The sequence below is a fragment of the Lepidochelys kempii genome, chromosome 10 (genome assembly GCF_965140285.1).
Source record: "Lepidochelys kempii isolate rLepKem1 chromosome 10, rLepKem1.hap1, whole genome shotgun sequence".
NCBI classification, from domain to species: domain Eukaryota; kingdom Metazoa; phylum Chordata; order Testudines; family Cheloniidae; genus Lepidochelys; species Lepidochelys kempii.
Genome location: NC_136389.1, coordinates 56,654,948 through 56,671,734, shown reverse-complemented (window position 1 = coordinate 56,671,734; position 16,787 = coordinate 56,654,948). Strand labels below are relative to the sequence as shown.

The 16,787-nt window shown below is 37.0% G+C and overlaps 1 protein-coding gene across 2 annotated transcripts in view; it reads right to left on the bottom strand.

The window, feature by feature from the left end:
• Nucleotides 1-5,557: 5,557 nt before the first annotated feature.
• LRRC49 (leucine rich repeat containing 49) overlaps nt 5,558-16,787 on the bottom strand; it is a 115,470-nt gene continuing 104,240 nt past the window's right edge. For both annotated transcript variants that reach the window (XM_073303708.2, XM_073303709.2), the window contains exons 15-17: nt 12,568-12,677; nt 9,561-9,714; nt 5,558-6,382 (exon numbers count right to left, since the gene is read on the bottom strand). In XM_073303708.2, the coding sequence (XP_073159809.2) occupies nt 6,179-6,382; nt 9,561-9,714; nt 12,568-12,677 (468 nt within the window). In that variant the 3' untranslated portion in view covers nt 5,558-6,178. The remainder of the gene's footprint in view (nt 6,383-9,560; nt 9,715-12,567; nt 12,678-16,787) is intronic.

Here is a 16,787-nt window from a genome sequence, read left to right as displayed (position 1 = left end):
GAGACTAACAAATTTATTGGAGCATAAGCTTTCATGAGCTACAGCTTACTTCATCCGATGAAGTGAGCTGTAGCTCATGAAAGCTTATGAGTGAAGGTACTTCTGAATTATATCAGAGACTAACAGAGGATGGAGAACAAAGAGTTGAGCTTTTTCAAGATACAAATCTAATCCTTTGTCCTGGCAATCAAAGCAGCTTTACTTACTTTACTGCACATAAATAAAACCTCTTTTCAGTACTTTTCTCCACATAACTGGCATGATTGTCTTGTGGTTCTTATCAGATGAATCACCACTCCTTTCGTTCTGTAGAGACTGGATATATGGATGTATCCACAGCTCTGTTCTTTTTAAACATCCCATATCACAAGGAGTGAAGGAAATATTGCTCTGCAGCTGAAACTTTGATCCTCAGCAAGGAGAGCTATGCATAACAAACAATGAATCAGTCCAGCAAAAATAAAGTATTTGAAATGATTTCAGATAATGGTCTAATTAACACACGGAATAAAAGCAAGAAATAGCCATATCTGTCCTTGTCCTCAAAGGAAATCTCTTGTCTCAGAAACCATATAAAGCAAAAGCTTTATAAATAACCCAAGACAAAGTGGGTTTTCAGAAGGTTTGGAGGTCAAGATCATACTGTACCCTTTCTACCTTTAAGAGTATTTCAGATTGAGATAGGCAACAGAAACGTAGTTGAAACATGCACTCAAAAGTCTGAGTTAAACCATCCTCAAACAAGACAGCTTTGGACATAATCAAGTGGTAGATTCATCACCACTTGGAGTCTTTACATTGAGCAGGGAGATTTTCCCAACTTATACCCACTAGTTATCAGGCTCAATAACGTTCACTTACTTGAGAAGAATAATTTCCTTCCATTGCAGGAATTATTGGTTGACATTCTACGGCCTGTGGTATGCAATGTGGTCCCTTCTGGCCTGGAGATCGATGAAAGTATGCATCATTCCAAAAAGCAAGGCTCATATTTGCCTATTATATATTAGACTTTTCATGCTGAAAAAGAACTGCTTTTCCTCAAGTGAAAATCAATGTATTTTCTCAAGGTGGCACATGGCCTTCAGTGTTGCATATGCAGTTAGCTACTCCAACTGGACTCGAGTTTACATATGGAATGTTAGAAAGAGCTAAAAAAACAGAGGCCCGAGTTTCGCAAACGTTGAGCTCCTGCTGCTCATGCTAATTTCAAATGGAGTTGTGGGTGCTCAGCAACTCAGGCCTCTAGTGATTGGCACAGTGGCTGCAGTAACCAATCACACGTTTCTGTCGGACTGGACTAAAGTAATTTCAGTATGTACATTAACACCATATAGTCTATTCAAAATTTTCTTTAGACTGTATTGCTGTTAAAATGATAAGCTCTCTTATTTTTAAAACCACACTAATGTCCAAAACCCAGTTATTTCCTAAACAGCATGTGGAAATTTAGGGGTGGGGAGGGGTGACAACATATTAGCCCTACTAAAAAAAAATTAGTGACAGTTATACAACTGTTCCAATTTTAATGTTTTTCATTATAAACTGATCAGCTACTATCATGTAGCCAACTAATAATCTGACCATAACACAGCTGTCATTGAAGAGGAGAATTTGGGCAATGTGGTCCCAAGCATTCACACCTCATAGTGAACACAGCACCCTCAAGAGAGGTGGTTCTGCAGCCCACACTTGTATCTTCTGGGTCACTTCATTCAGCTTTATCAGGGTCCTTAACTCAAACCACGAAGTCCTGAAGCAGGACCATACTTCTTAAGGGCTTAATATTATCACAGCCCTGGCTCCCTCTGGAACCAACTATTTCCAGGGTGTCCCCTTCCAGCCCTACAGATATTTTTTTTTCTACAGAGGTTTCAACCTTTTATTGCTGCTGAATGGGAGCAAACAGAACCTACCTCCTTTGGCTACACCCTGGGAAGAGCTCTGCACCTCCACACAGCTGGTGACGTTCCTGTCCCCTATGCAGAAGTAGGCTTGAGACGTTTTCCTGCACAGGGCCCCCCCAGTATGGATATGCTGCAACAGGAACTGATGTACCCAAAAAGTTTTGTAAATGCACATTTTTCAGTGTGAACTCCACCTTTCTTATGATTTTGTAGGGAAAACACTTGTCCCTTAGGGAAAAGCACTACAGGATTTAATAGAAAATAACTTTTCTACTGGGATTTTTGGATCATCCTAATGGTTTCATATGTAATATCCCTGCTATAAATTTAATTGGATGGTTCAAAAAGCCACAGAAAGGAGATTATTCTCTATTAAATTCTAATGACCGGAGTTGGTTATATAGACTTCTTAAAATTTCTATAGGACCCAACTGATTTAATCTCGATTAAATTCTGCGGGGATTTAATATAAAGGGTAAGCTCCCAGGCATCATATTTTTCCAGTTGAGGAATGAAGGTATTATACTTAATAGCAGGTTTCAGAGTGGCAGCTGTGTTAGTCTGTATCCGCAAAAAGAAGAGGACTTGTGGCACCTTAGAGACTAACCAATTTATTTGAGCATAAGCTTTCGTGAGCTACAGCTCACTTCATCGGATGCATTCAGTGGAAAATACAGTGGGGAGATTTTATATACACAGAGAACATGAAACAATGGGTGTTACCATACACACTGTAACCAGAGTGATCAGGTAAGGTGAGCTATTACCAGCAGGAGAGCGGGAAAACGGGACACCTTTTGTAGTGATAATCAAGGTGGGCCATTTCCAGCAGTTGACAAGAACTTGTGAGGAGCAGCGGGGGAGGGGGAGAATAAACAAGGGGAAATAGTTTTACTTTGTGTAATGACCCATCCACTCCCAGTCTTTATTCAAGCCTAAGTTAATTGTATCCGGTTTGCAAATTAATTCCAATTCAGCAGTCTCTTGTTAGAGTCTGTTTTTGAAGTTTTTTTGTGAAGAATTGCCACTTTTAGGTCTGTAATCGAGTGACCAAAGAGATTGAAGTGTTCTCTAACTGGTTTTTGAATGTTATAATTCTTGTCATCTGATTTGTGTCCATTTATTCTCTGTACACTCTGGTTACAGTGTGTATGGTAACACCCACTGTTTCATGTTCTCTGTGTATATAAAATCTCCCCATTGTATTTTCCACTGTATGCATCCGATGAAGTGAGCTGTAGCTCACGAAAGCTTATGTTCAAATAAATTTGTTAGTCTCTAAGGTGCCACAAGTCCTCCTTTTCTTTTTACTTAATAGCAGTGAACTAGAGCATGGATTAGAACAGAAAAACATACATAAAAGAGGAAGAACTTTTCTGAAGCAGGGAAGTCAGCGATGATGCTGGCAGGTTAAGGAAGTGCTCAGAGTCACTCAGGTCTTTGTCACCCTCAAATTGCCTTACTGTAATGTGCTCTCAACATGGGGCTATTTGAGACCACTCAGAGGCTGCAGTTGATGCAGAATGTGGCACCTGAATTGCTAAGCCAGGTTGGTGAGGAGAGTGTACTACATCAATGCTCCCATGACTACATTCAGAGCCGGTGCTAGGCACAAGCAGACTAAGTAATTGCGTAGGGCCCTGAGCAGCTCAAGGGGGACCCCTATTCACTTTTTATTATATCTTGTAAGGGGGACAAAAATATTTGTGCAAAGGGCCCCCAATGGGCTAGCATCAGCACTGACTACATTGTCTCCCTCTAGTCACTTCCAGCTACATTTCAAGGCATTGATATTGATTGAAGATCCTATATTTTGAGTCTCTACAGGTGCTCTGACAGCTGAGGCCTTATCTATACACAAGGGAAAAATACAAGCTGATTTAGCAAACCCTTAAGTGGCCATTCTTATTTTGGTTTAAGCATATTTTATCTCAATTTAGCAGATTTGTAATAGACAAACAAAAAGGAAATAATCCCAGTTTAATCAAAATAAGAGTGTCCATATAGGCTTTTACATTGGCTTAATCACACTGTACTTTAAATTACACCTGGGCTCAACTGGTGCAACTTTCTCATGTAGATGAGCCCTAATGGTTGAAGTCAGAGCACTCGAACTGACATTCCCTACCTTTACATGCCTGGAAGCAGCTGGCAGGATGTTGTCAGGGGATGTCCCTGTACTCTGGAATTTGTCTCCCATAAGAGCTCCCATCAGCTGACTTCTAGGGCAGCATGTACCGCACATCTCTGCAGGCTTTTGACTGATGGTTTATTTTTTGGGAGGTGGGGGAGGAAGACATTAGGCTTTTCTTCTGTGAACTATGTTTTTTAAAGTCTCTGTGCCCTGAGAAGCAGTGAAGGATGTATTTTTAATCAATTGAAAAATACATAAATAACGCAGTTGGCGGGCAATGGTGACTCTAGTTGATAGCCAGGCACATTTCCTTACCAAACGTTTTTTGTCTCTTTAGGGAGTGGTTAAGCAGTTTGAAGCAGTGGCAAGAGAGAAGCTGCAGCTTTGCTTGTAAACTAGTAGCTGGCTGCAGGTTAAAACACCGGTCTGATTTACTGGAGCTGTGAAAGCGAGGCTGCATTTCTGTGTGTGTATAAACTTTTCTACTGCTTTTAACCATTTAAAAAAAAAAACTAATTTGTTCTTAGTAGTAACAGGATTTGTGTGTATAAAGGGGCAAAGCCTTACTTCCACAGGCCTTCCTCAGCAGCCATGGAGAGCCCTGGGCATAGTGGAAGCAGTGCAGTTTTGCTCTGTGGAGGCTGGGTATGGCTAGGATGCTGGGAGCTTGCTTAGGGGGTCTCTCTGTATTCCTGGAGGAATGAGGATAGGTGGATCTCCTACTCCCAGGACAGCGACCACCAGACAATCACCCCCCCCCACCCAAACAGGGTACAACCAGAGGGGCTCCTCAGTTGTGGAGTGTAGAACTGGGGGCAGGGGAGCAGAGACTTTTCTTCCCTCATATCATAAACTACCTGGGCTTGGCACTGGAGAAAGGATTTGTCCCACTGCAAATAAAAAATTCTAAAAAAGAACATCCCTCAGTCTCAGTTTACCCATTCCTCTCCCACAAGGAGTCTGGCCATTCTTAAGTGCACAAAATCCAGAGCCAGTACTGTATAAACAGTACAAGCAAATGAGGTGCTACACTGTACATCTGCTGAGAAGATGACAACTATCTACAGTACATTGTTAAGGCCCAGATTTTCAAAGGCATTTAGGTACCTAAAGATGCAGATGGACACCCAATGTGCTTTCAAAAGTGACTAAGCACGTAGGCACAATCCCATTAAGTGCCTATCTGCATCTTTAGGCATATAAATATCTTTAAAAATCCAGCCCTAAGCACTTAAAAGGAAACATCCTGTTTCAAGATGGAATTTAATATATTGTTTCAGGTCTCGTGCTTCAAAGAATGTTGGGTGAGCTGGAAATTCATCATTTACTAGCCGGAAGGCAGAATAAATTATATGAATATTTTGTATGTATTCTAACAGAATGATAAAATTCATCAAAGCCCCCTTATTTTACTTAGGTATTTTACACATTATACTATACATTTATAAACATATAAAAGCAAAATAATGAAAAATATCTGGAATTAAAACTAACATCACACTATGTTTAGTTGAGGATCTTCAATTAGTTTTATTTTGGTAAAATGTACTCTTTTTATAACAGTACTGAATTGGCAACATGCAGTTTTACAATCCATTGTATTAAATAATATGAAGTCTTAAATGATTAGGCTCAAGGAGTGTAAACATAATAATTTATTAGCTTCCGCTCATAAAAAACAATATTCTGAACTGTGAATTTTTTAACCACAGCAGCAAATAGTCAAAAAGGAAACAAATCAAAAGTGTTCAATAAAAAACATAAGGCAAGCATCAGTGTGTGAACTTCTTCCTTTAAACCAATGCTTTAGCACTATAGCAGTAGCATCAGTAACAACAAAAAGCAAAAGACTTAGTAAACCATGGCACAGCTGTCAAGTTATTTCTATGTCATCACTTTAGCAAAGGATGCACTGTTAGAATTTTATACAAGAAAACTTGTATAAAAGAAAACTTTTGTTTTGAAAACTGGAGAGAGAAACATTAGCTGTAAAAACAGAGCTCATTGAATTTAAAGGCATCCTTTAAAAAATGTGTCCTACAGTGATGGTAATTTTATATTCTTTTGTTTTATGTCTTTGGGAAACATAACATGCAAGCTATTGGTCAGTATTGTAAGTCAGCAGGAATCAACTTTGCTATTTTTGATCAGTGATCCGCTGTAGGCAGAGTTTCATGTAGGAATTTTTATTGCGTATTTCTATCACCGCATCCCTGACAAGCTCAATGAACATCTGAGGCCACAGCTTCTGCAAAGACTCGTTTTTCATATTGATGTCAGCAGCTTCTTTCACTAAGTCTTGTATGTATGTCTGGCAAAATTGCTTTCTCTCCTTGATTTCCTGGATGGGAGAACCATTACAGATTACATAAGACAGATAAAAAAGGCTAAATAACAATGTTTTATTAAAAAGGGCCAAAAGAACTTTAATGAAGCAAAGAAAATAGTGATCTTCACAAAAGCAGAACACTCCATGCTTTTCTCTAACAAATGAATTTAACTGCAAATTGTACAGCCAGTTTTTTTAAATGAATAGGGCCATAGAGCCAAGCTTTGTAACCATTTAGCTAACCACTCTCAAATTGTTTTTTCTGAAATTCCATTTGGAAGTAACAATGTTAACTTTCTCGAACAGAATTGGATTTTTTTGTTGCTGTGGGCGATAGGAGTGATAGCATATTATGCAAACTATTACATTTTAGATTATTTTTAAATCTAGGCACTGCAAGCGTATTGACATAGAAAAATATCAGTTTACCTATGTAAAATTTTAAACAGCAGCAAAGTAAACTACAGTAGGGAGAAATAAACCGGTACACATATACCTTTCCATATTTTCTTTGATGTATGCATATCGTACATTTTTATCAGTAAATGTCGGTAAACATCAATTTCACCTTTTCTATTGACCATAACAGAAATTTACAGATAGGCAAAATAAGAAAAATGCTGCTTGAGAACCTATTATAGTTTGATTTAAAGATATTTACTTTGTATATTTTGAAATGTGATGTTGACAATATGTTTTAATGGTATAAAGCTTTAACTTTTTGAATCTCAACATCTACTGTCAGTAAATAATTAGTCTGGCCCCCTGTAATTTCCCACAACTGTGAAAATTTAAATCAATAGAAATAAAAAAAAATGCTCACAACCCATAATTTCACTCAACTGTGAAAATGTAAATAAAAAATTGAAACAAATCATTAAAATAAACATCAATATTTCCACTGAAATTTATAAAAAAATAAACATTGAATTCTGCCAAGCCTACGTACAACATATAGTGTGCACTGTACAAAAGTCATCTGAACTTCTAGAAACTAACTTAATGACAAAAAAATACATTTTGAGTAACTACTAGCACTACGTTTTAGCCATTCTTCAATTATACTAATTCTTTTTATGGAGGATTTCCAGAAAGTGTCATAACAAGTTGTCCTGTGAATAGTTATACTGGTGCTAAATACCTAATCTATCTGATTTACAGTATTGTTAAAAACATTAGGTTATGCCTTGGCCCATGAAAACAACACAGACCATTTTTTACAGGAGAAAAAGGAGAGTAAATGCTTTCCAGGTGCCTAGTTTGAAAACTTAATAATCAATAAACCTAATCTACTGTCTTCAGTAATTAGGTCTGACTTGATCACATTTAGTATGTTAGTTTACTGTTAATGTGAAGCAGGAATTTGCAGTTCTTGCCTATCTTGCTTTTCCCTTGTGACAACCAGTAAAATCGGCAGCCACATATGGAATACTATAATGAAGGATAAGGTGTGAATTACTACACTGGTAACAAAAACACATGTATAGTTTTAATGTAATCACATGAACACCACAGCATTATTTTATTACTGTCCTCTGATTCTGGTAAAGTGTGAACAGGAGTGCCTCACTTGCTTACACTATTAATTACTTTAATGACCTTTACCATTCAGCCATCACTTTCAAGACTAAACAGCTTTGGTATTTTTAATTTCTCCCATCACACCTCCATGCTATGTCCTTTTTGAGATGAGGTGACCAAAACTCAATGCAATGATCAAGCTGAGTATGTACTATTGATTTACTTACCAGTATTGTGATGGGATTTTATGCACCCCATAAACCTGAAGAATAAGCAAGGGACAAACCTGGGTACCAGAATGTAGAGACTGGAGACAGCTGCTATTAAAGGTTGTCCCCTCAAAAAGGAGAAAAGATGTTCTTTCCCCCTGCTTAAGGGAAGGGGTTTGCAGCCAGAAAAGCTGACCTAAGATGGGCTTGATTGAAACAAGACAGTCTGTCGTTTTATTATTATTTAAATTTGGGCTGTACTAAAATTTCCTCTACTGAGATTTAAACAATTTTTGTCATGGCTCTATTCTACATTGCACAATACTAACCCCAGTACTGGATCTATATGACACTCTACTGTTAACCTTTTCCCAAGCTGAGAAATGATTATTTATTATTACTCTGTATTTTCTATTTCAGTCTTGTTTTAACACACCACATGTATCTCTCCACATGATAACTAGGTCTCTAGCAGTCTCTTGGGAGGCACTGTATTAAAAACCTCTGTCTAAATTAAAGGATTCTAACGTATGAGAGAAATCACTATACCCTTATAAAAGCTGTGCTTATTTATCCTTATCGTATTCTATTATTCTAGGTAGTTTAAAATTCCAGTTTGAATGGTACCAAAAAATTGGTGAGAAAATCCAAGTAAGTTTACACTTGCATACTCCATGTACAAGTCCTGCATCCTGAATGTGTGATCCATGCATGTTTCACAGTATGGGTAACATCCCTTTTTAAGGGGTACAGTGCTGACCACCTTGTGGTCTGATGTAGTTGCTATTTTTATACTGTAAGCTGAATTGTTTGATCATGTGGTTGAAAAACAAATGAATATGATAAACAGGGATATGTAAAAACTAACACTCTAAAGACCCCCAGTAAAATTGACATATAAAAAAATTTCCTGGGTGATCTTTGTACACAGGGCTAATAGAAGAATAAGTTAAAAGGACTGTCTGATGACAATTTCTTAAAATATGCTTAAGTCTGCAATGCACAGTCCAGAACTCAGAGAGGGAGCTCACAAGCAGAGCAGAACTGGACTGAGAGCTTTGGAGTGCAGGAGGAATGACAAAGATTGCCCTTGGTTGAAGTCAGTGGGAGCCATGCCGGCACATCTGAAAGCACAAATTGGTCTATGTGCTTTATCTTATAAAAACATTATTTTTAAATGTGTCAGATTATTAAAAAAATTTACTGTGTCAGATTATTAAAATTTACAGATTTTTCATGGCACCATTGCTATAATATGAATCTTAGTCACTGTGTCCCAGAGAAGTCTGGAAGTACCCTGTAAACTTTCAGACGGTGAAAGTGAATAACATTATTTCAGGGAAATAAAATATATGAAAATTGATTAAAAATTAAACAAGCCACCCAAAAGAAAAAAAAATTATATTTGGAATGTTTCAGAGTATATGATCTTCACAGGATCCTCAAACTAACACATTTACCTCAAGCTTTTCTGTATGAAACTCCCTTGTGGTGTAATTCAGTATAGCTTGACTTGCATTTTCTCCTCCAACTCTTCTGCTGTCATTACTTTCTTCACTGACAATCCCAGATTTCTTCCCCTTTGCCTCTAGCATATAACAGAATTGCTTCTTCCTGTAGAAAGACAGTAAAAAGATTTACAGATTTAATTATTTGAGACTTTATTAAAGTGTCAATGCTTTTCAGTGATTTTATGTAGCGCCACCCCCCCACTTTTTTTTTTTGGTTGTTGCTTTGAACATTGAGTTTAGGAATTTTGGGTTTATTGCATCCTGCAGCCTTGATACATACAGAAGGTCCCAGAGATATCCATCCATTATTTTGTTCCATAACAACCGCAAACTATGAAGACAAATGCTTGTTTTGACACATGCCATAACAGGGCTCCAAAATGGAAAATAATCACACAACTTCAGACAGGTACTTAAAGTAAAAGTATCCACAGAAATCTAACAATACCATTGAAACTTCTTTTCCAAAAACGTTTAAACACCTTTTATTCTACAATGTCAAAACTCAAAACTGTTAATTGTCATATATTTCAACTATAAAACACCCATTAAAATTACTTCCGTGTCTCTAGTATGTAACTCAATAAGTGCTGCCCAACACATGACACTGGAATCAGATAAACAGTACACTTATATGTATGCACATCTTTGACTATGTCCTATATCAGCTCCTTATTATCAGAAATGCATATACATCGTACATTATATACCCAAGGACTTTGTTCAACTTGTATGACTACATTCTATTTGTGAATCAATATTTCTGCAATGTACAGAAAAACTTATGGTTTTTTTTAGTAATTTTAAACAGTGGGATCTGTGTAATATTTGTCATTTTACTTATAAAGGGATTTTCATAAGAGTATGTTAATTTATGTGTTCTGGCCAAATTCTTAGTTAATTATATTTTGCCTACATAAAACCCCCATGAAGTTTCAACTGGATATGTCTGTCTTTGCTTTCTGTCCTAAAACTGCTAACCAGTATTGCTGTATATTGTTAAATAGATGCTTAGGAGACTGCAGTTCAGCAGTGAGTGAAGAAATCCATATTTTTATATAACATTTGAGATTTCTTAATTTCTTATCTCTTTTAATTACCTTGATGGCTCTCTAGCGAGGCTTAATGAATGTTTGCTAAGTACTTTGAGATCCTTGGAGGAAGCAGTAAAAGTGTAAAGAATTATTTGTATATTGTAAATGTGAAAACAACAATATATGATGGAACAGAACTTCAGAAAATAAATGTAGGCAAACCTATTTCTGCTTGTGACAGAAATGCTATGGAGAAGTGGAACAAAACAAAACAATTTAAGTAAAAATATCTCTCTTCCAAAACAAAACATTTCTCACAGTTTAAGCAAGCAATATATATTTGGTAGTAACATAAGCCAAAAAATCTCTGCAGGGTTGGGAACATCAGGGAAGCAGTTGCCCCACTCATCAAGACAGGGACAGTTCAGCTGGTCACCCAGTAGAACGTTGTAGTGGGTAAGTTGTAGGGGACAGGGATGGAGCGAGCACTTTTCGGGGCACAAGCAATGCATGGGAGAGCAAGATTTAGGGAGACCTTAGCACAGGAAGTGCCGGTATGTTATAGACATGTAGGGGGGTTGCAGGACAGCAGCACTGGGGAATGGAACTAGTTGGACTGGTTGTCCCTGAGAAAATATTAGAAAATCTTCAGTGTAAGTGTCCTAAGAAGATGTGGACTTGTTAAGGTTCAAATAGTAACAGGCTTCACACCCCTGCACTTCCATGGATTCCAAGAGAAGAGCTCAGTAGGGCAGATCATAGCAGGCACTTACATTGTGGACCTTTTAAATGCCATCACCTCTAGCATTCCCTAACTCCATTCCACTCAGACACTGCTTCTCCTAGCATCTTCTGCTGATCCCCCACATCTGTTGCCTTCCTATTCTCATCCCCTGCATTCTCCTCTTTTCCACAATGCCCTGTCTGTATTCCATGCACCCCGTCAGTTTTCTGCCCCAGGCAATTTGAGCATTTTAAAATTAAATGTTTATATTTCTGAACATTAAAAAAAAAACACAAAAATCCCATAAAAGTGGACCAGAAGAAAGCACATTAGCCTGTTGGGAATAAGAGTTAAGAAAATAAAAGCATTGGCTTTTGTGGAACAAGAGCGAAGCGGGCAGGGAATCTCATTCTCCCCCCAGACCTGGTCTGCACCCTCCCCCACAAAATTTGGGAAGGTATCCGGTGTCAGGAAGGCTATGTAGTACTAATTCTAATCTGGGCTCATCCCAGTCTCCCTGTTCTGAGACTTGAGCAAGGAGAGTTTAGATCACAGTGGGTGCTCTGCAGGTGCACCTGCTAAGTAGCACTCATTGAGTGCCCTAAACCAACCAAACTTGCAGTCTCTCCTGTGTGGTCCCCAATGAAGAACTATCAACAGTTTTCATAACCTGTGAAATGCAGGAAATAAGATCAAACTTGGTCTTATACAAGCCAATATGAAATTTACTTTTGCTCTTCTTCATTATGTTAACATAATACCCCAAACAGTCTAACTGTATGTGTAAGGAATTAATGTTGGTCTGAATAAACGTAGGTTGAGCCAGTAAGTATTTCTAGTGCTCACGTAGAGTCCAGGACCTTTGACACTGTGAGCCACTGAACTATAAACTGGCATCTCCCTCTGTGATTATTTTCTGTATCATCCTAAAAGTTCATTGCACGTATCAATTTGTAATTGAGCTATTTGTGTGTTTTCTCTATTAACTACTTTATTTTATAAAAAAAAAGCAAAGAAAATCAAGTTCTTTTTGAAAAAAACTGATTAATCTAACGGTCTAACTTAACCAAAAGCAAGGGTGGACTGATTTAACTGTTAACTTAATTCTTAACGCACTTATACAAACAAAATTACGGTAAAAATATCATTTCTATGGCTATAAAAGCGTTCCTTCTTAAACATTTAAAGTAACTTTTACCTGGATTCTCCAAGTAGTGAAAGTAGGCGATACTGAGGCAATTCAGAAGATGCTACATATGCAAGAATGCCAAAGAGTCTTTCAGCCATTACTGTATCATTCTCAGTAACCTGTGAAAAAAAGAGGAATGGAAAACTTTCACAAATCGTAAAACTTAATCATGTTCAGAAATGACCAGCACAAATCAAATCAGTTAAAATATGTGCTATATAAAACTGCATACCAGAGATACTCCAGGAATATTTAAAGAAAGGAAACAATATATCTGTACGACTTTTTCAAAACTTAGATTTACTTTTATTGGCATCTTCAATATATTCAAAGAGCAATCACGCAAGTTACTTTTGCTTGTTTTACTTATTATTGTCTACCGACTCTGGAAACTTTGATGCATACAATATGATATTCTATGTTTCAAGATACTGCTCATTAAATGACCAGTTCTTCCACCCTGAGTGTTCCAGCCCACACAGATTAATTCTTTACCATGTTGCATAAATTTACAGAGATATATTGGAAACATTTCTGATCAAGCTCTGGTGCAGAAGTAAAGGTCTCTAAGCACTTAAATGATGAAAGATAAGCCATGGTCTCTCTGACTTTGGCAGCACAACGGGGCAGTCTTTACAAAAAGATGATTTTTTTCTGTCAGGGTTAAGTGGCTGGCCTTTCCCAGTCCAGTAAATTAATTCTTCCCCGTAATACTTTACTTTCCTAAACATGAACTATACTGTTGTTCCAGCATAAAATTACAGCTATGTCTTTAAAATAATTTCAAACTGTTGAAGAAATGACACCATGTACTTTAAACATCTGTGTTCAAAGCCCAATTCTTTTCCCCTACAAACTCTCTAATGATGCTCCCCCCCGACATCTAAATAAAATCTATTAAATTTCAAATAAAAAATGAACAACACAAACATTCCCCTTGTCTGATGTCTTCTTTCCCAGCATCGTGTTATGCTACTGTAAAATTCCCCAAGGCAGTCACTGTGTGCTATATGCAAACATTAAATAAGAATGCTAATCTTTAGCGAAACCTCTAGTGTGTTCTTGGTACCATTCACCACCACAGGATGTAATGGTAACAGCACTTAGGGAAGTTCAGATGCATTATCAATGCTCCTTAATAGTATATAGTATGTCAAGAAACTATGCATACAATACTCAATGAATCTACCCTGTCATTTGCAAACTGTACATCTTTGCTGCTAAACATTTTGTAAAGTTCCACAATTAAATGTGAACTGGTTTGTTATGTAGTCCAGGGGTTTGTCTAGATTAGGAAAATTTACACTTGTGAAACTACATTAAAAGAGGGTTGGGCACGCCACAGCCAGCCCACATAGCAGGGTGAGGCCTGGGAGTAGAGACCCTTTGTTGTGGGGGCTGTCTCTGGTTAGCACACAGCTCTTCTCTCAAGTGTGGGTTTGGCTCGTGAACAAGTTTCATGGCTTTTCTTTCAAACCTGAGTATATTGACAAAGCATGCTGGAAGGCCTAATTACTTAAACTTTTTTTGGAGGCGGTGTGGGATAAGCAGGGAGCATTTATTTTCTGAAGAACTCTTTAAAAACATGTTTGTATTTTAAATAGTGCAGTAAATGCTGCATGGAGACACAACATTTAAATACATATATAGTATAAATTGAAAAACAAGCTTTTAAAAGCCATATTCAGTCTTACAAATCCCAACTTTTTAACAGGCACCTTTTACAGGAGTTCGTGATCAGTAAATTTAAAGAAAAGAAAAACAAACAAGTAGCACAGTATAAGGTTATTTCAAAATGTTTTCCTGGGATTATTTATGTTTAAGAAAAAGTCCACACAAAAACAGTATTAGAAGTTTAATGATTTGTTTTCTTTTTAAGATATAGCACAATTAAAGGGAGGCATTTTTGCTTTCTATTTTCCTCCCCGTGGGAGCTTTTAGTTCAGTTTAGCTCTTTAACCCGCTCTTCCTATGTTGCGTGATTAATTTGTGCTAGATACAGCTAAAAAAAGGGTGAATTATAGACTTCAAATTTCTGTATACTTTATTAGTTATCAGATACAGACAAATTAAAACAAACTATAATGGCCAATTAAAAATACTAGACATTTAATTTACTATTTCTCATAAGATTTTTACAGTGTAATTATTTAAGTTTCTGGTAGATATTTTGTTAATGAGAACTACAGAAAAACAAATGTAACTACTGCAATTTAGCTTCCTTAACCTTTAATGCTAATCTTGCCCACGATGTTGCTGAAAAATTCACGTCCATAGGTACAACTTTTTGGAATTACACTCCATATAGACAGCTCAAATCACTGCAATCCTGAACTTGGTATAATCATTTACACAAACGCAAAGTGAGATTTCAGTCCTGCAACGTGCTGAGCATCCTGGCCATGATCCCACAAAACACTTAACTGTAAAGCACCTAACTAATCTCATGCTTAAATTGAAGTATGTATTTAAGTGTTGTATCTGGGCTATAGTGCTCAGCACCTTGCTTACTTGAGCCCTGGGTGCCTGACAGATGTATAATTTATCCAGATCAGATGATAGCTTTTACACCCACTTTGCACTGGCGCAAATGGGTACACAAGGTGCAGATGTATACCTGTATTAATGTACTCCCTTTCTTTTCACTTTAAACAATTAAGGATTTTGTAAGAGGTAAAAAATCAAAGGTTTCCATTTGATGGAGTGGTGACATAAAGAAAATATTTGAGATCTTATGTATATGCTGTACCTGGAGTTAAAAAATACTATATAAATAATAATGTCTTGTACTAAAACCAGCTGTCAAGTATGCTTATATATATATTAGGGCTCTTGACTAATTGCAATTAACTCACGTGATTAATTTGAAAATATTAATCGCAATTAAAAATTGTGATTAATCGCAGTTTTAATTGCGCTGTTAAACAATAGAATATCAATTGAAATGTATTAAATATTTTTCTACATTTTCATATATATTGTATTCTGTGTTGTAATTAAAATCAAAGTGTATATTATTTTTATTACAACTATTTGCACTGTAAAATTGATACAAAAGAAATAGTATTTTTCAGTTTACCTCCTACCAGTACTGTAGTGCAATCTCTTTGTCATGAAAGTGCAACTTACAAATGTAGATTTTTTTTTGTTACGTAACTGCACTCAAAAACAAAACAATGTAAAATTCAGAGCCTACAAGTCATTCAGTCCTACGTCTTGTTCAGCCAATCACTAAAAAGAAATTTGTTTACATTTGCAGGAGATAATGTTGCCCTCTTCTTATTTACGTCACCAGAAAGTGAGAACAGGCATCTGCATGGCACTTTTGTAGCCAGCATTGCAAGGTATTTACGTGCCAGATATGCTAAACATTCATGTGCCCCTTCATGCTCCGGCCACCACTCCAGAAGACATGCTTCCATGTTGATAATGCTCGTTAAAAAAAAAAATACGTTAATTAATTGGTGACTGAACTCCTTGGGGGAGAATTGTATGTCCCCTGCTCTGTTTCACTTGCATTCTGCCATATATTTCGTGTTATAGCAGTATCCAAAATCGGAATGGGACGAGGTGTGAAGCATGCTTTCGGAAGTCTTAAAAGAGCAACTTTTCAATGTGGAAACTACAGAACCCGAATCGCCAAAAAAGAAAATCAACCTTCTGCTGGTGGCATGAGAATCAGATAATGAAAATGAATATGTGTCGGTCTGCACTGCTTTGGATTGTTATCGAGCAGAACCCATCATCGGCATGGACACATGTCCCCTGGAATGATGGGTGAAGCATGAAGGGACATATAAATCTTTAGCACATCTGACACGTAAATATCTTGCGATGCCAGCTACAACAGTACCATGAGAAGGCCTGTTCTCACTTTCAGGTGACATTAAACCAGAAGTGGGCAGCATTATCTCCTGCAACTGTAAACAAACTTGTTTGTCTGAGCGACTGGCTGAACAAGAAGCAGGACTGGGTGGATTTGCAGGCTCTAAAATTTTACATGGTTTTATTTTTGAATGCAGTTTGTTTTTTGTACATAATTCTACATTTGTAAGTTCAACATTCATGATAAAGAGATTGCACTACAGTACTTGTATTAGGTGAAATGAAAAATACTATGCCTTCTGCTTTTTTTTTTTACAGTACAAATACTTATAATAAATAATAAATAGAAAGTGAGCACTGTAGACTTTGTAATCTGTTTTGTAACTGAAATCAATATATTTGAA